This window comes from Glycine soja, chromosome 3, assembly GCF_004193775.1.
Source record: "Glycine soja cultivar W05 chromosome 3, ASM419377v2, whole genome shotgun sequence".
Classification (NCBI taxonomy): domain Eukaryota; kingdom Viridiplantae; phylum Streptophyta; class Magnoliopsida; order Fabales; family Fabaceae; genus Glycine; species Glycine soja.
Window position 1 is genome coordinate 41800227 of NC_041004.1, and position 20067 is coordinate 41820293.

General features: G+C 34.2%; 2 protein-coding genes across 12 annotated transcripts; one reads left to right on the top strand and one right to left on the bottom strand.

Moving 5' to 3' along the window:
- Window positions 1-1038: 1038 nt before the first annotated feature.
- LOC114407142 (E3 ubiquitin-protein ligase UPL7-like) lies at window positions 1039-11201 on the bottom strand. Of its 11 annotated transcripts, none has more exons than XR_003665607.1 (15): window positions 11033-11195; window positions 10719-10841; window positions 9239-9479; window positions 8392-8981; window positions 6733-7698; window positions 6311-6645; window positions 5230-5508; window positions 4875-5127; window positions 4172-4342; window positions 3984-4076; window positions 3534-3641; window positions 2826-2942; window positions 2314-2403; window positions 1935-2006; window positions 1039-1446 (listed from the first exon to the last, which is right to left on the bottom strand). XR_003665607.1 is itself a non-coding variant. In XM_028370129.1 (15 exons), exons 1-14 carry the CDS (start codon window positions 11054-11056, stop codon window positions 1945-1947), a joined length of 3474 nt encoding a protein of 1157 aa, XP_028225930.1. In that variant the 5' UTR covers window positions 11057-11194; the 3' UTR covers window positions 1039-1446; window positions 1935-1944. The 11 variants fall into 11 exon arrangements, 5 of the variants coding, with proteins under 5 accessions (XP_028225930.1, XP_028225929.1, XP_028225928.1 ...); XR_003665605.1 differs by having other exon boundaries at window positions 1039-1539; XR_003665606.1 differs by having other exon boundaries at window positions 1932-2006.
- A 1050-nt stretch (window positions 11202-12251) lies between these two features.
- On the top strand, window positions 12252-15274 carry LOC114407144 (pentatricopeptide repeat-containing protein At5g03800). Its single transcript, XM_028370132.1, has one exon. It carries the CDS (start codon window positions 12271-12273, stop codon window positions 14893-14895), a length of 2625 nt encoding a protein of 874 aa, XP_028225933.1. The 5' UTR covers window positions 12252-12270; the 3' UTR covers window positions 14896-15274.
- Window positions 15275-20067: the final 4793 nt, after the last annotated feature.

Sequence of the window (20067 nt, forward strand, 5' to 3'; positions counted from 1 at the left end):
AAAGAGGGAAAATGATCTTTTGAAAGTTGGTTGATGCAAAAAGAGAGAAGAAAAGCATGCCAGATCAAAAGCCTGAGAGAATAATTTAGGCAAAAGAACATATAAAAATAATAACAGAAAAAAAAAAAAAAAAGAGAGAGAGAGAGAGAGAATAGTAAGTATCCAAGAAATGGATATAAGAAGCTCAAATGGAAATGAGAAATGTCTTTTATTTCTATTTTTTTTTACCAAAAATAGTAAAATAATTGCTTTGTAATAAATTCGAGTCAAATAACAATGATAGGAGTACTTTGCACTATTTTGAAAACCTAAAGACTCAATTGTATAGATATGTAAAATACAAGAATTTTAATTCTAATAGGATTTCCAATCGAATGGATATGTAAAATATAGGATTTTCACTTCTATATCAGAAAAAAAAAATTACAATTTCTAACATGTGAGATGTAAGACTTACTAAAATATACAATTTCTAACGAATTTCAATTATTATAAAAAAAATGCTAGAAAGAAAATGCCAGAAATAATGTTGCTAATATTCATTATAAATATTAATTTCTAATTAAATTTTACACTGTCAAGTATTTTTAACTCTAAAACATATCCCATTACATCATGCCAAGAATCGTAAATCCTATCTGTTAAGGAAAGAATGTGATTAATACTTTTGCAGAATCAACAATTTAATTGAAATCGTGATTATTTTTATATTAAACACAAAAGGATCAATTAAACAAAAATGATGGAACCACCTTATACTTCAAAGCTAAGAGAATTTGTAGATACCGCTAGCTGTTAAAACTTCTTTATTATCTCAAGATCACCATTGTTTACTGAGTAAAACATAAAGATACTGATGCTTCTATTATAATATTTAGATTACGAATCTCACATGTTCATCTTTTATTATTATAATTTTCTTTCATTTCTCTTTTTCACATATATCTTTCAGAGACAATTTTATTCGAAATACAGTCACGTGCTAGGTCTAAATGTGAATACCTCTCCCAATGAAATTCAAACCAAATGCACTTAATATTAATTGAACCGGACTTAAATATGTCATTCTTGTCGTGAAAAAACTTAAAACTATATATTTGATTGCATAATGATCATTATTTTCATGTAACACTTCTCTTCAAATAACCAAGTATAATAACAGTGTTTCCAATATGAACATACAACAAAACCTCCATGCACGGGGATAATGGAAGATTGGAATAACATTGGCACCAACTGGCTGTGTTGACCGCAGCCATTATTAGTCGCTGGAAGCAACCAATATCTTCCCAGAACAAATCAGGATGCTTTTTTCTTCAACAAAAACATAAATAGCACGCCTGAGAATTTGCACAAACTCCGTGTCCATGGTCTAAACTTTTGGTAATTGATATATACTAGCCTCTTTGGGATACGATCACCAGGCTCACTAACAATGGCATGTGCCTGAAAACAGACACATAAAAAGTCGCACGGACAAATAGACAACTCTCAAATTCCTTGAATATGAGTTAAACAGCAAGAGATTAGCTAGATCACCTGCGGCATTTAAGTATCTGTAAATTAAATCACACCAATGTACTATGTATGATTTTCAGACTCAGATAAACAGACACAAACTCAAACTGGAAATCCAAAATCCAATGACGTTATTCTAGAAACAATCCTCTCTCATTTGGCTTGTTTCTAAATTGCACCTTAAAATGAAAATGTTAGTCCCTTCAGAAACTTGTTTGACATAAAATTAAGACATAAAAACTTTATTCATGTCCTTAACCCAAAAAAGGACACAACCAATAAGACTAACAAATACAGGACAGATGAACAGAAGCACACAAACATGCCCTAATCTTGCTGAGCATGATTTATCAAAGTAGATGCAACAGAAGTTGGCCCCAATTCATTATATTATAAAACAAAAAAATACTGACCACCTGAAGCAGATCAAGAAAGTTCAAATCCGGCATTTGAACTGATGGCATATAGAAGCTTTGCTCTCAAAGTGCCTGGACGTTTGTATGTTGGAAGCTGTAATCAGTGAGGGATGGAAAATAAAAGTGTAAATAAATTTTAAGTATGACAATAGATTACCTTAAAATGCCAACAATTTTGTCTCAAGTGACTCAAATCACTAAATGGACATAGTTAGTGGACATCCAAAAGTCCATACTTATTACTAAGAAACAAATTTTTATGATACTTTTTTTACTATCGGATTATGAAAATTTCAAGATTCTAAAGTTCAATATGTCATATAACTCACAACTAACATAAGGATGTCTTCCGTCTTCCCTATTACTATATTAGTAGTACCTTAAGAGTATTGTAGCAGGTTGAAGCTGATGGAAGTCGATCTACATCCTGTCCTCCAATTGTTGCCCAAAGAGGAACATCACATGCAACCTGTGTAAACAAATAGACATGAATGTTAATCAATGGAATCAATACATTTTATTATTTTTAGGGATTCTTTCAACACATGACTGGATCATGATGTTGCAAAGGAGAGAGAGAAAAGCAGAAATCCTAGAAACCATAGGCTGGTACAAGATAAAGGCTGTATCCAATTAAAGCACTAAACATCTAATGAAGAACTGATTCATGCAGAAATCCCATCTAGGGCAACAAGTTATTTTAGATAACTGATTAGAAGAGTTCAAGATGCTTTGCTACCTAACTCTGTTGTTGTGCTTAATGTACTCTGCTTGAGTAACAAAGAATGCAAAGCATGCTTTAATCATTTTAAGAACAAAGCAAAATGGGAACATAGAGGAGTTAGTATAAATGATTTTGAATCCCCGTCAACCATAAAAGATCAAGAATACCTTGTGGATGGTAAAAGGTGGCTGCAAGTATTTGAACCCAAGTAATGGAGCACGAGAACAACTGGTGACAAATTTAAGAAGCATGCAGCGCTCTTTAGGTTCAAAGCCTTTAATTACCTGTACACAGTTGGAAGAAAGCAGAAAATGAAAATAGATATCTTAAAATTGGCATCTGCACAAATAGCATGCATAAACTCTTCAAATATAATTCACCAGGCTGAAAAAAATGGTCAAATGTCAGTCTTTGGTAATCAACAAGTACAAAATTCACAAACTAGCAAATTTGTGTGTGTTAGAGAGAGAGAGAGCATCAGTGGTTCAACCAAATTCACCCAAAAAAATGGAACCTATAGCTTTTGCTTGGAGAGGGAAAGAAGGGGAGATCCCTGATTCTTTAACTGTAGAGGATTTACTTCATCTATAAGCCAAACAACAAAAAATATAAAGAAATAAAGTTGACTCTTGTCAGCAATGAAGTGCTTTCACTCAAATAGGAATCTACATAGTAACATGGCCATTGTATGTATCTGTCTGATTAAAACTCTGGAAGAACAAATTGATTGTTTGAAAGTAATAAAGAAAGACCAAACAATAATACATTATCTTAAATAATTTGTATTGCACGAAAAGTTTTAATACCACTCAAAACAAATTAGACAAATATGCATGAAAATCATATACATATATATAGTATTGAGATGCAAATACCTCCCAAAAAATCTTGATTGTCCGGCGTCCCTCATTGTAACCACCAGTGTATCGTGTGTTGTTTTTCAAATCATCAACGTCAATATCATAATTACCACCTGAAAGCAACTGTGTTCGTGTATATCTAAGAAATCTTGCTGGCAAAATGAACTCACTAAAACGTATTTTTCACAGTGTGGATTATTTTGCACATCGGTTGTAGATGGTGAGTAAACAAATGCATCCTGATTTGGGGACTCTGATAAAGACTTTTTCTCTTATTATGACATTCCTTAGCACAAATTAAAAAGCTACTTCAGCAGTGATACAGCAGACAATAATAGTAAATGCAGAAATCTGTCACAAAAATGTCCTGCAGACTCCTGCTGCCTTTTGTGAAAGAGAGAAGAGGAAACAGTAAACTTGCAAACAAATTAACAAAACCTTTTCAACAGACTAAGGAAAAGATACCTGATTAAATTCACTAGCGTTGAATAACTTCAACCAGGATGGAGTAATAAGATCAGTTACCCCTCTATAAAATGCATTTGAAAATGGCAATATCTGCAATTTCAACATTGTCACATATATACACATGATATAACAGGTAATACAGAAGTGAATAACCTGCATTATACTACAGTAAATGATGGTAAAACCTGTTGGTTGAGTTTGTAGTCTGCCATTGCATGTATGTACTGCATCTTGTTCTCATTTGTCACAGAAATATCTTTGCCACCGGACTTAAGTTCCACCACATACATTTTGCCCAATGATTCTTCAGTAACTGTGAAATCAATAGAGAGCTCCTTAACATCACCGTCATAATTCTGCATGAACGAGTATGTGAACCTTCCAGTAGTTTGATAAAATGCCAGAACAGGAATGCACAGTACACACCCAAGTCAAACATAATTAAGCTAAAATAAAAAATGAGACAATGACAAGCACTCAAGGGAATAAAAAACCCAATTCCTGACCCCAAAATCAAACTGACATATTAAATGCAGAATGAATAACATTAATGAAGTTTCAAGGTTGTCGCGAATAATACTTTTATTCTAGAGTTATATAGCATCCAGTTACTACACCTACCCAGCAAGACATGAACTCTTTGAGCAATATTCATATATACAATACTATTTACACTTTAGTAGGATTGCAAATGGACCAGGCTCATCTATAGAATGAGAAAAATTGTAGGTGTCAAGCCAGCATCAAACCAAGTCAAAATTCAGAAAACATGGATCCTAATATAAAACAATGCGAGTCATTTTGAATAGTCCTGAATCCTGATTAATTTTGGCTAAATATTTACAAGAATGAGATGGAAAACAACATGGATTTGTCTAATGGGTTTACCTTGACATACATAAGATTCCTGTATAGCTCTGGATCAAGTGTTGATAATTCATCAAGAAAGCTATATCGTCCCAATAGCTTTTGCACAAAAACATGGGAGAAAGAGTAATCAAGTAATATTCCTTCATATAGAGCTTTACCCACTACTCTTCCAAGGAATTCAATCATCTGAAGACCATTCTCCAAATATCTGGCAGATGCAGTTGGAATTAGAAGTCTGTCTGAAGTCGAGGTTTGGGAAAAGAGTCCATATCTAAGACAAAAGGAAAAGGTGTCAGTTTATAAAGTCACTCCTGAAAGAGGCAATGACCAAGAAATAAAAGCAAGAAAGTACAAAATAGCTTGTCAAACTTACTCAGGAGAAAATGCTGATTTTGATATGTCAGTCAGAAACTCTTTAGATAATCCACCATAGTCCAGGCCAGCCTCAAGAAGACCACATTCACTGACAAATGATACATGGATGGATGACTTCAACCTTGACCCAAGGGAATTTAATTGCCGAAATCCATCTTCAACAATATGACCCCGACGTACTACTATCTCAATGGCTCGTGAACCAGGTTCAGAAATTTCACCAGCCATTTTTCGGGATGCTTTATCCATCTTGATAAATTCACGAAACATCTCAACTCTATTTCAGAGATAAAACAGCTGATTGAGTACTTTCTATATATCATGTGTTACATACAAGACAAATGAACATGATTTCAATGACAAGTGGCAATCAAATATCCCATCTGAACTCAATTCCTCTACTTTTCTTAAGAAGAAAAAAAATCCATATCAATCACATTGATCAATACTCTCATTGGCAATAGTTCTCACTTTTCAAAGTTAATTCTAATTGCTTTTCTTCAATTATGGCTTCCTAATGCTTAAAAAATAGTGTAGATATAAATACAACCACTCATGTAACCAAATATCCAATATTTCATAAGATAAATGAGTAATAATGAGTAATATTATTCCCAAATAATTTTCTGTGAACATATCAAATTTAAGATACTTTATAAGATAAGGACATGACATAATAACAATAATCTTTTAAGGTGAACTCATTTTATCAATTCTCGAATCTCAATTTGATCAGCCAACAGTAGAATGAACAAAAAAAAATAATGTATGAAGGTACCTTGAAATGTTTTTCCCAATTAAGTTAATTAACAACCAGAGTGACTAGATAACCAAATTAAGATTAACTTTTTTTGCAACTTGTACTTTCTACTCACATAAGAAAACTTGATAAATAAATTCAGGCTGGCTGTAACCCAGGTCATTTAGCTCTTTTTTACACACATCTTATCCTTCTAAAGCTCAATTGAATGTGACAGCTGAAATGTCATAAAGATATAAAGAACAGAATAGCATAATTGTATAAAACATTTATCGCAAGAAGCAAGAGTCCTCTTAATGGTCATGGAGCTAGCAGTTACCTCTCCTCAAAAGGGAAAACATGAGGAACAATGGTGACAACAGAACCGACACTCAGTGAAGCTGATGAATCATCAGATCTCAGGTTGGCTGCTAAAACTTCATGAGTTCTGGCAGCAACTGCAATTGGTGGCCGACTTTTTCTAGCAGGAGAAAGCCACAAAGCAGGAGGACAAAATGGGTGTCTGCAATCCCTTTCATACAGTAAATGTAAGCATCGGACTGCACAATCCATGAGAGGCCTATTATGATGACCACTAACATGGGACAAGCCATTATAAACCAGGGTATTGAGCATCGACGCAATTCTTCTTTGCTGCTCTATTTTGAATGGAACCTAGCAACATTATATCCCGAAAAGCTAGGTTTAAAAATGTGAACTAATTGATAAAAGGACAGGGACAAGGAGAAATCAAGCAGTTACCTGTTTCTCATAGAACTCTATGTCATCAAGAACTAAAAGCAGGTGAGAATAGGTTGCACAGAAAAGATGAAGCATGGCAAACATATCCTTTGGAACGCCTTGTGGACCATGCCTCATAGGTTCTATGTCCCATACATCTGATGAATCATCATTCACTCTGCTAGGCTCAGAGTGACTGCCAATGGAATCTGTGCAATCCGTTGTTGCTTGTGACTTTCCTGTAAATTTATGAAGTACGCTGACCCACTTATTAGCCCCGTCTTTACTGACATGTTTTTGCATCTTCTCAAAGGCTTTATGTTTGCTGCTTTCACTTGTGTGATTATCAGAATTATGTTTGTCTTCAGAAAAAAAGGAATCCTCCAGTACACCCCACAATCTCACAAGAAATCCAGGAGTGAATGCTAGCATGTTGAGAACTGACAATGAGCCACGAATTGGACTCAAAACTGAAAATATTCTAAGTAAGTTAGAATAAAAAAGTGCAACATCACACAATTCTAGCTTCCCCAGACATGCAAGGCCATTTGAGAGCACAGCCTCAGCCTTGTTAGTGGCATCTCTATCTATTGATGCCAAAAGATTTTTGAGATGCCACTGCTGACAAACAGGCCTAAATTGATCCATGTATGACATTATTAAGGATTCATTGGTTGCTTCACCCTCATGCTGAATTGTATCAACTGGCTGTGTTGAACTTTCAACATCAGTTTGAAGGGATTTATTTTTCCTTTTGACCCATCCAATGTTATCAAGACAAGCCAGTAGGGCCTCTGCTAGAGTAGTAACAACACGCACATACAATGCATACTCTAAACCTTGATTGAAGGATTCAATCTCATTCCCTGTTGCGAGGCATATACTGTTAGTGAGAGCCCAACCAACTGGTGGAATAGCCTTGAAAGAGACAAGTATTTCTGATTTGACAAACTCTGACATCTCTGGCAAAACTTTCTCTTTCAAAGTCTGTCATCACCTGTCAGAGTTTGATCAGTTCTGATATGTTTAAATCATAAACCATAATCTATGAAGTTATATGATCTTACTGACTTGAGGTGAAAGCTTAATAGAAGGCATATTCAAGAATAAACTTAAAACTCTAACAATTCAATTAAGGCTCATTATTTTTAATTTCATCAGTCACAGGAAAGCAGCATCTCAATATACATCAGAAAGAGGTTTCCTTCACCATCAATAATATAAAATAATGCAATTAGGAAAAAAAGATGATAATATATTTGATAGCTAAGGGTGAAAATTCACCTTTGAAACATTATTATTTTACTTTAGCAAAATATATTGAGTGTTTTCAGTTTAGAAATATTGCAAACTGAATGATAGATACTATAAAATACAAAGCTTAGCCCTAAAGCAAGAAATATTCATCTTTGATTTAACAAACTTACAACATCAAACAAATTACATGTGCATAGAAAAGCAGAATGTGCATGCACAATCATCAACTCAGCAGGTCAAAAATTGGCACTAGTTTAATTTAATTATACACATGGGTTACATGTACATGATCTGTCACGGCCTTAAAGAAGAAGAAAAAATCAAACAGAATATAAAAAAAAAAAAGAGACCAAGTTGTCATTAAAATAAAAGAGCAGATTAATAATTTTGCAGGTGAAACTGTTCTTCTTTAATGATGCTTACCAATAGAGTCTGGAAGCATGGAAACAAAATAGATTTGTGCTTTAAAGCAGGTAGAAGAACAGGTGGGAGATGTTGCACTAGCCAAGGTATAGTCAGAAGATAAACAAAAAACTGCTCAGCAGCATGGTTGACATCCAGTGCACCAGGCACTTCTACATCATAGTTTGTCAGATAAAATGGCCGCACAGCTATAGTTATTGCACTTGCAGTAATGAAAAAAAAATCATCTGCCTGGGTGATACTCTTTGACTGAGAGGAATGATTTTCTAATGCACTAATATATCTGCCAATAGACACATAACAACCACTTTTATTACCCCCCAGGAACTGAATTAAATCTTTCACTGCTAAATCTGCATCTAAGTGGTTGTCATCTGTAATGCCTTTCCATCCTTTCAGATCAGTTAACATTACAAGAACACGCATAGCTAGAGATGTGACAATAGTAATATCTTGAGCCCTTGAATTGCATTCACTAAACTCCAAAAGAATGAAAAAACTAAGAGAAGTCAGCTGTCGTGCCTGGTATCTCCATATTGTTCTTTCTTCAGTTGTACCAATTGCCAGAATGCAAAAGTTCTGATTTGAATCTAACCAAAGAGAAAAATAGATCCAGTAGTAATGTATTAAGTAGGTATGTCAAACAAAAGGAAAAAGGAGGGGTGAGGGTGGGGCAGGGGTGACAGCTCTGTTGAACTCTCAAAACTAAGAAAAACAGAGCAACAAAAAGTATGTTGGCATTCATAATTTCATATAATCTCTCGTGATGTCATTAATTAAAACAAGCTGCATAATTGGAAAGTGAACTTGAAATCCAATAAAAGAACATCTGAATGAGGGGATATACCAGAAGATTTCAGGCTTTCCAGTAGGATTGTAAAGCACAGCTTCATAGAATCTATTCTCTTGCTGTGGACCTTCCAATGCTTAGTTGAGATACGGGTGATAAAGAACAGAAATGGTCTCAACAAATCGTTTGAAATCCAATTTGCTGTCATCACACCAGTATAATGATTCACCGCTATCTCCCATTCCTGCTGAAGCTGCAGGGAAATCATCTTTGTGACCTTGAAGCGTCTCCATACTCTCTTTTAACATTAAGAAAGAGCTGTTATTTCTCCATTTTGATACAAACATGAATGAAAACTATAAAGATACTAAAAAATTGTAGTTACCAACATTATAGTGTTGAGTTTACTGAAAAGTAGGCCTCAAATATACAAATTTTTCTTTTCAATGATTTTAAGTTCATTGTTTCATTTATTGAACAAAATAACATCAAGCATTGTCATCTAAAAGCATCAAGTAAAATATACTAAGAAAATCTGGACACTATTACATTTCACTTTGTAACACATTGCCTCTCTAAGCATTCAAGAAATGACACTGAATAACAGCTCCCAAACACAAAATCTGGCATAAAAGGGAAGTCACAAGACTGGCTCCATAGTGGGGTCTAGGGAAGGTAAGATAAGATATACACATAGTCATGAGCATATAGGTTGTTTCCACAACCAGAACTCATGACCATGAGAACACATCAGGCTGCAATTATTTTCCAGTATACCAAGGTTCATTAAGAAGCATGGACAACTTCTAAATGGTAGCCATGTTGTAATAGACTATATCAACTTAAGGTCTATCATTCCTCCCTATACTTTTAGCTAATCTGTTAGAATTACAGCTGATTGTTGTAACTGCTTTATTGCCAACTTCACCTAGTGGGATAAGACTTTGTTGTTGTTGTAACTGCTGTATCAGATTTCTAAATGTTTACAGCTGTGGCTCACTCATCTATAAATATGAGAAATTACAGTTATGTCAAAAGAGAAGGATAAAAGCTTTTTTTTTTAACCTATAGTTTTCTTTTCTCTCTCGATTTTCTAATAAACTTGCAATTATAATGTGGCAAACAAGTATCAATGTCAGACATTGAATGAACACTTCAAATGTTTCTAGTTGTATTATTTTGTTTTATTTTTTGGCTTTTTTATAACTTCAGGTATTTCACACCACTATAAAATTGAGTACAATAACATGATTTAAGGTTTTTATTCATATTAATTTTAGATTATTTTTTTTATACAATAACATGAGCCGAGTTGACTACGGGTGCCCTCCAAGTATTTAACAAAGTTGCATACACACAGCCTGAACTTGAAACTTACGCTAGAGCAACTTGGTACTTGATCCATGTGGTCGGTGGTAGGTTGATTTTATATGTTATAAGTTTGTCGTGTAATGTAATTTGTAAAATTGATCATGTTACGACACCAACTGGTATGGTGATTTTTTAAAATCAGGGAAAGGAAGCAGAGACGAAGAACCTGAATGAAGAGCGCAGCAGCAGCAGCTCTTTTTGCGTAATTGCGAAGTTCTCTTTCCTGAGAGACCTTCTGAAGAAGCGCGTCTCTTGTTATCTCCTTCGCACTTGCTCCTCTCAACGAAACCTGCACAGTGAAAGTTAACAACAACCTTCCATAATCAGAACCGCCGAGTGATGATCAAAATCACAATCACTTGAATAATTGATTGAGGAGGCAAATCTGGAGATGCATTCATGCGAAATTAAGGAATGAGATTGATTGAGTGAGTGAGTGAGTGAGTGAGTGATTGCAGGTAAGAGAGAGAGAGTAGCTACCTGCTGTTTACGAGGTGCGTCCATGGAAATCACTAACAGAGGCTCAATTCCATTTGCTTCCCCTTCGTATCATCATCTTCCAGCGCTCTCTTTTTTCTTGCTTTATTTTTAAGTTAATTTTCGGAGTGGAAAATCAAACAAGGAGAAGTAGTATTTTTAAGTTTTTTTGCGTCATAAAAGTTTGACCAGTGATTTTTTTAATTTTATCGAATACAAAGTATTGTCATTATTTATTGGTCGATTTTTCCCATGTCCATCATGACAGCTCTACCCCTATCTTATGAATCCCCACAAAAAAATATATTCATAAAATTGGGCTAAATATTCACTAAATGTTATAATAGAGCAAATGAACAATTAACTTTAAATTAACTAATTCACTGAAATTAAGAAATGTGATTAATTTAATTAATAATAATAAATTTGTCTTAAATTTATAAATTATTTTAAATTATTATTATCATTCATATCTTTTTTCTAATGATTTATTAATATATTTTCTATTTTTAGTGAAGAGTTTTTCTAGTTTACAAATAAATGATGCAATAAAAATTATAAATTACATCTTATAAAAAAACAAACATCATTTTAAGAGTATTATAGATAGTAATGAAGAGAATAACTCGTAATTAGGATATTAATTGAGAAACTAATGAGAAAAAAGTTTTTATTAAAATACGTTGTATATAATCTTTTTATGTTCTCTTTTAATCTTTTTCATACATATTTTATTGTTTTAATTCATTAATTAATGTTATAAGAAGACTGATTAATAAAATTCTAAGAATGATTATATTAGCATAATAAGATTATAATTAAATGATGTAAAAATCATTTCTCAATTAGTGAATTAACTTATATGAGATTTTTTTACTACCCATAATAATTTTATCTAATTTAAGCCCGATAATGCCAGGAAAAAAATTATGCTGCACAAGAAAAGAATTTAATATATGATCTCCAACATCTATTAAACTAATAACATGGATATTTTCATATATTATATTATTATTATAACTAATTCTTAACTATAAATATTTTATTACATTTAGTATTAATTAAATAAATTCAACTCTAGAGTAAAGAAACTAAGTAAAAAAAAAAAACATCATCAGAGAAATAATTGATTAAGGATACAAAACAAAAACTATTAACATAGTGTAAATTAGTTTTGATTTTATAGACAAGAAAAATGTAAATGTATATGATACGATGTGTATTGGCACACAGCGTAAAAAATGGAGAGTGCAAATTGCTGTTACAGTAGAGGATATGGCATTATGGATAGATGGCAATGGCAATGGCAGGTAGGCCTCCACTGCAAATCCTTCTTCAACTCTTCCCTTTCTCCTCCATACTCCAAACCACCGTCCTCCCTCTCTCTCCGCCACAAACTCCGCCATGGCACCCACTACCTTCCCCCGGAGTCCCACTCCCTCCTCCACGCCCTCCACGTGTCCTCCCGCTCCGGCGACACCCACCTGGCCAAGACCGTCCACGCCACGCTCCTCAAACGCGACGAAGAAGACACCCATCTCTCCAACGCCCTCATCTCCACTTACCTCAAACTCAACCTCTTCCCCCACGCCCTCCGCCTCTTCCTCTCCCTCCCTTCCCCCAACGTCGTCTCCTACACCACCCTCATCTCCTTCCTCTCCAAGCACCGCCAGCACCACGCGCTCCATCTCTTCCTCCGCATGACCACTCGCTCCCACCTCCCCCCCAACGAGTACACCTACGTCGCCGTTTTAACCGCCTGCTCTTCACTCCTCCACCACTTCCATTTCGGCCTCCAGCTCCACGCCGCCGCACTCAAAACTGCTCACTTCGACTCCCCCTTCGTCGCCAACGCCCTCGTCTCTCTCTACGCCAAGCACGCCTCTTTCCACGCCGCGCTTAAACTCTTCAACCAAATACCACGCAGGGACATTGCTTCGTGGAACACCATCATCTCTGCTGCGCTTCAGGACTCCTTATACGACACCGCGTTTCGCTTGTTCCGTAACATGCAGGCCACGGACGCGTTTAGAGTCGATGACTTCACTTTATCCATACTTCTCACCGCGTCTGCGTCGTTGATGGAAGGTCAACAGGTTCACGCCCACGCTGTTAAGTTAGGGTTGGAAACCGATTTGAACGTTGGGAATGGACTCATTGGGTTTTACTCTAAATTTGGTAATGTTGATGACGTGGAGTGGTTGTTTGAGGGGATGAGAGTCAGGGATGTTATAACTTGGACTGAGATGGTCACAGCGTATATGGAGTTTGGGTTGGTCAATTTGGCCTTGAAGGTGTTCGATGAAATGCCAGAGAAGAATTCCGTGTCTTATAACACGGTTCTGGCTGGGTTCTGTCGAAACGAACAAGGTTTTGAGGCCATGAGGTTGTTTGTAAGAATGGTGGAGGAGGGTTTGGAGTTGACGGATTTTAGTTTGACTAGTGTTGTTGATGCTTGTGGATTGCTTGGTGATTACAAGGTCAGCAAGCAGGTTCATGGGTTTGCGGTGAAGTTTGGGTTTGGATCGAATGGTTATGTTGAGGCTGCATTGCTTGACATGTACACGAGGTGTGGGAGGATGGTGGATGCCGGTAAGATGTTTTTGAGATGGGAGTTGGAGGAGTTTAGCTCTGTGGTTTGGACGGCAATGATATGTGGCTATGCTCGGAATGGACAACCGGAGGAGGCGATTTATCTTTTCCACGTTGGTCGATCAGATGGCAAGGTGATTATGGATGAAGTTGCAGCGGCTTCAATGCTTGGTCTTTGTGGAACTATTGGTCATCTTGATATGGGTAAGCAAATCCATTGCCATGTGATTAAATGTGGATTGGGATTTAATTTGGAAGTCGGAAATGCAGTTGTTAGCATGTATTTTAAGTGTGGGAGTGTGGATGATGCAATGAAGGTTTTCGGTGATATGCCTTGTACTGATATAGTTACATGGAATACTTTGATTTCTGGCAATCTTATGCACAGACAGGGTGATAGAGCATTGGAAATATGGGTGGAGATGCTGGGGGAGGGCATAAAGCCTAACCAAGTTACATTTGTTTTGATCATTTCAGCTTACAGGCAAACTAACTTAAATTTGGTTGATGATTGCCGTAATTTGTTTAATTCAATGAGAACGGTTTATCAAATTGAGCCCACATCCAGGCATTATGCTTCCTTCATCAGTGTTTTGGGTCACTGGGGTCTTCTGCAAGAAGCACTAGAAACTATCAATAACATGCCTTTCCAGCCTTCTGCTCTTGTTTGGCGCGTTTTGCTTGATGGTTGTAGATTGCATAAGAATGAATTGATTGGAAAATGGGCTGCTCAGAATATTCTGGCCCTTGAACCTAAAGATCCTTCAACATTTATACTTGTTTCAAATTTGTATTCTGCTTCTGGGAGATGGGACCGCTCTGAAATGGTCAGGGAGGATATGAGAGAAAAGGGGTTTCGCAAACACCCAGCTCAAAGTTGGATCGTTTGTGAGAAGAAAATAAATTCATTTTATCCGAGAGATAGATCACATCCACAGGAGAAAGACATACAGAGAGGTTTGGAAATCCTGATCTTGGAGTGCCTAAAAATTGGATATGAACCTGACACGAGCTTTGTTCTCCATGAAGTAGAGGAGCATCACAAGAAAATTTTCCTATTCCATCACAGTGCTAAACTGGCAGCAACTTATGGGATACTGATGACCAAGCCTGGAAAGCCCATTCGGATTGTAAAGAATATCCTTCTTTGTGGGGACTGCCATGCATTCTTAAAATATGCATCTATTGTCACAAAGAGGGATATATTTCTGAGAGATTCTTCTGGATTTCATTGTTTCTCCAATGGCCAGTGCTCGTGTAAAGACTGCTGGTGAAACGCTGGTTCATCCAACTGGTCATCATCATTCATGCCAATGATGTTTGCTGAATAATTTTTTTTAGTTATAGTTATAGGATAGCAATGTTACATAAGAGTAGTATTCTATGTAGATGTTACTACCAATTTTGTGGGACCAATCAAGTGGAAGAAAGATGCTTCTTACAAATGCTTTTGTAAAAAATTTAGGAATTAGAACTGCACTGTCTCATCAGAACAAAGATGTATTTTCTGTGTTTACTGAAAACCTTCACGGTGTATGATCTGACACGGTTCAGTATTTAGTTATATACCAACTCAGCTGGGTGTTGGGGTTTCGACTCTTTAAAATTTTTACTCCAACTACATGAATTTTTAATGTCAGTTAATTTTTTTTATTCATTGCATTAATGTTCTGTGCTGTATCTTCCTATGATTGTATGTATTATAGCCGATTAACACCTGCTTGATTTGTTCTTTAATGAAAATTGAATAATCAAAAAGTGAAACATTAGGCTGGAAAGGCATTGGCCTAATTGTGTTGCAGTTTTCACAGCTATGATCTTTGGTTATGTACTTCATGGACTGAACGTTGATGCTATAAACACTTTTAGGTGGGTAATTCAAGAGGGAATGGTGCCTAATTGCCTAACTATGGCTAGTGTTTTGCCAGCTTGCGCTGGCTGCTCTGAAATTAGGGAAGGAGTTGCATTGTTTTTTGTTATTTTTTATCAACAAATGTTAATTTGTTAGTTTTTATTAGAAATGTCAGTTGGAGGATTCAAAACCGTGACCTCTCTTTCTTCCCTTCTCCTTTCACTCTTTTCCAACTGCCAGGTCAACCTTGTATTTCTAAAGGTGTTGCATTGTGATATTCTAAAGAAAGGATTGGAGAGCAAAGTTGATGTGGGATCTGCCATCACATATATGTATGCAAAATGTGGAAGACTGGATATTGCTTACGAATTCTTCAGAGGAATGTTCGAAAAAGATAGTGTTTGTTGGAACTCAATGATTTCAAGCTTCTCACGTAACGGGAAACCAGAAATGGCCATTGATCTTTTTCGTCAAATGGGAACGATTGGAGCCAAGTTTGATTCTGTGACCAGAAATAGCATCTGCTCTCTCTGCTGCTGCAAATTTAACAGCACTATATTATGAGAAAGAGATGCATGACTATGTGATAAGAAATGCATTTAGTTCTGACACATTTGTTGCAAGTTTATGAAATGACTAGACGAAGTATGCAGATGAGATGTGTATTTATTGTTGTATATAATTTTACTGCAATTAACTTCGTGTTGATTTTTAAAGATTTGACAGATATTAAAATAAGATAACCTGTCTCATACCTGTGTTATATAAAGACTTTAGGAGGTTTATCTGGATACTTTTTTTGCATGTCTGAATAACTGATACCAAAGTAGCAGTTTAAGCATTTAACATTACATAGTTGTTTAGAGAAAGAATAGGATGAATATTTGAACCTTCAGAGGTGGACCTTACAAGCAAGATTGTGTCTATTATTCATATTTCTAAAACACTGAATTTGATATGATTTAGTTTTGTAATGACAGTTTTGACCAATGCAAATGATTGCTCATTGTTTTTACTTTTTTTCAGTTTTGTCTGATATTTTTTAATAACAATTTTCTGACTTTAAGATGTTTTTTTAGGTGGATACCATGATTGTCCAGGCTATTGGTTTATTTGATGATCTTGAAAAAGAGTTGAATATTTATGTATTAATAATATAAAAAAAATATTTATATTATTAACTAATAAAAAATTATAATTTTTAATATAATTATTATAAAAGTTAATAAATTTACTATACAAACTTGTTATCCATACATATACTATTTACTCTTCATGTTTTTCTTATAAATTTTCAGTTTATAATGTGACTGATGTAGTAATGTAGTAACTGTCTTGTTGGAAAATCTGACACTGACAGAGAGGAAAGAAAGGGAAAAAATTAAGAGATTAAAATTTTACTGAATAATAGAAAGTAATGACACAATAACCATATATTGATTTATATATCAGTAAAATCGTTAATTATTTTCAAATTAAGCATGTGTTGTCTGGATGACTATCAGTTAAAATCCAAACCATATTATGACATAAAAGTTGTCACGAATGGTTATGTTTCATTTTCCCTCCACTCGTGAACACGAGAAATTGGCGCCTAACTCCACCACTCCTTGCCGTCTGCCACAAGAAAGATTGTAAATCCAACGTATTGAGTATTGACCACATCACCCATTAAAGAAGAATCTTAGATGAACAATGCGTGTTAACGATAAATATGTGAGAAACACAAGGTCATCTGCTTGCTGCTTCGCAGATCCGTTGTTGTTCAAATTTGGCAACTTTCCAATTCTTTTTTATTTGTTTGTTGCAGATCTATTTGTAATATTTGTACCTTTAATAACACGGAATGGAATGACAGAGATAAAAAATTTCAGAACAACGTCCACGCTACGCAGGACATGTATTTTTGGGCTTATATATGAATGTTTATTTGCTGGAATTCGGTACGAGGAAATAGAAAATTACTACTACTTGGTTATGTATTTATTTCAGTGATGGTGGCAATAGGCATCAATATTTATCGTCAAGTATTCACCAATGCTCGTTTTAAGAGAATTCACGTCAACTCTGCTGCGGTGCCGTTGCGTTTAGGAGTGGAATATAATGAATTTTTGGCCTTTCTTGGAGGATTAATTTGCCGCCACACCGCAAAACTTGCTTTCTTTAAATACACCAAAAACGGGGGGAAAAATAAAGAAAGAAAAGTCTTTTTTCTCACACGAAAGAATGTAGTACATTTTTTACGCCAACTTGGAACAATAGGAAAATTTTGGCTGAGGCAGATCCAACCTTGGCCATCGAACTACAATCCAATATGTTGGAAACGGTGTCTGAAACAAAGAAGCCGCCCCTCCATTTTGATTATATATTTCAATCGTATAGACTAGAAAATAGACATGATGGAACACAAATGAGAGTTAGAACAATCAAAATTATTTTAATTTAATAAGTAATTTCGAATTTGACTAGTCTTCAATTTGATTCTTAATATAGAATTCAAAATAAAGTTTTGGCATATGTAATAATTTTATTCAATGTCAATAAAATTGTTTCTAATAAAAAATTCATGCAATCAATATAAAAAATATATATATAATATTTAGAACTTAGAAGACTAACAAATGAGATCCGGCTGGTCCCACCAATATGTTACGCGTCAGTCAGTGGCTGTAGTAGTTTTTATTAAATTTTTTTAACATAGTAGTTTTTATTTAATTTACTTATTTGTCTAATTATTTTTATTATTAGCCTATCAGGGTCATGCAAAATAATAAAAATTCATGACTATGGTTGGAACCATTAGCACAGGTTAGGTTAAAGCGAAAGGTGCAGAAACATAGAGCACTGAAAATTATATATAAGACAAGACATATCTTAATAGAGATTAGGGAAGACAAAAATAATAATCATGATAATTTTTGTTCGTACAGTTTTTTTTTTCTAAAAAATACGAGATTTATAACACTTGAACATCATACTCAATCAATTATCTTATACCCTTAACAAGTATTGTTTAACAAAAATAAATTTACCAATATAAATACTACAAATTTATGTAAATAATATATATATATATATATATATATATATATATGGAATGCAAATATTCATTCTAATTGGAGTGCATTAACATTCAACATAAAAAAATTAGACTAAAATCATTTTTGTTTTGTTTTCCAAGATTTAATTTAAGGATATTATGGTATTTTATCATTTAATTTAAAAAATAAAAATAAAAATAAAATATTTTTTCTCCTATTTTTTTCCATGATTCTCTCCTATATATGGAAAATATTTTTATTTTTAAAAATTAAATGATAAAATACAATATTGTCTTTAAATTAAATTTAAAAAAAATAAAAGATTCAATAATTTCTTAAAAGATCATTACTTCATGTTCTTAAAGTTTGAAGGGATGGTTTTAAAATTACCATTTTATCGGACAACCCCAATAAGAAGAAAAAAATATCGCAAAGTTCATCTGTTAACCCTTCCCCCGTAACAAAATAATGTCACTATACACACATTCAAACACAAGATGCTGAGCTGTGCTTGTGCTTCATGAGTTCGTGTCTTGAGAGAAAAAAAATAAATCATTCATCTAATAAAATAGCATTTCGGGACATCTTTTTATCTTTTTTCTTTTCACAATTTTGTATCCTAAGCTTTCTACTTGCCAAAAATACGAAGAAAAGCCGAAGTTTTCTACTATCGATTAGTTGGCTGCTTAAAAAGCATAAGCTTGCATAAAACCGTGACGTTATTGGAAGCATTAAAAAATTATAACATTCTGTCATGCCTTGACCTCTAATTCCCGCTGATGAAATAAATGGGAGGTGACATGCATCAGAGACTTATGACTTATGAACTACCTACTAATTTACCGTCATGCTCCTGATTGAATACGTTCCTCTTTTCATAGTCTTGTCTCGTGTTGTATACTCTCAATTGTAACATTGATTCAAAAATTTTAAAAAAAAAGTATTTATGGTAAAAATCATAGAAAAAAATAATCATTGATAGCACCAGCCGTGGACCTATGCTTATGTGAGGATTAACAAATACACCTTCTCATTTTTTGTAAATTAAAATTACAATTATTAAAACTCTAAATAATATCAACCATCGATCAATATATGAAATTACAATTTTTAAATCACTCAATACTATCAATTATTATAATTTTTATAATTACAATTATTACAAAACCAAATTAATGAAAGATCAATTTTATAACAGTTAACTATTTTAATTATAATTACAATAATAAAATCTTTGATTGCAATCATAGAAAATTATTACTTTAATTATAATTACAATCGTAAAAATTTTGATGTATAAATTTGCATTAGGCGTATAATTAAAGTATAAATTGCAATCAATATTTCCGTATAAATTATAATTAAAGTATAAACTTGATTGCAATCAATTTTCAAATCATATTTCACGTATAAATTTCACACTGAAAATGTCACAATTTTTTTTTTTTGCATTGAATTAGTGTAATTATTGATTTAATAATTGATCTACACGTATAAATTGATTAATTAGGTGTATAAATAAGGCCCCTAACAATTAAATCCAAAATTGATTT

Coding starts and splice junctions, on each gene's coding strand:
- LOC114407142 (XM_028370129.1), bottom strand. CDS start 11,056: ATGGACGCACCTCGTAAACAGCAG. Junction 5,128..5,229: donor AAATCAGCATTTTCTCCTGA/GTAAGTTTGACA, acceptor CTTTTGTCTTAG/ATATGGACTCTTTTCCCAAA. Junction 4,343..4,874: donor GGAATCTTATGTATGTCAAG/GTAAACCCATTA, acceptor TCGTTCATGCAG/AATTATGACGGTGATGTTAA.
- LOC114407144 (XM_028370132.1), top strand. CDS start 12,271: ATGGAGAGTGCAAATTGCTGTTACAGTAGAGGATATGGCATTATGGAT.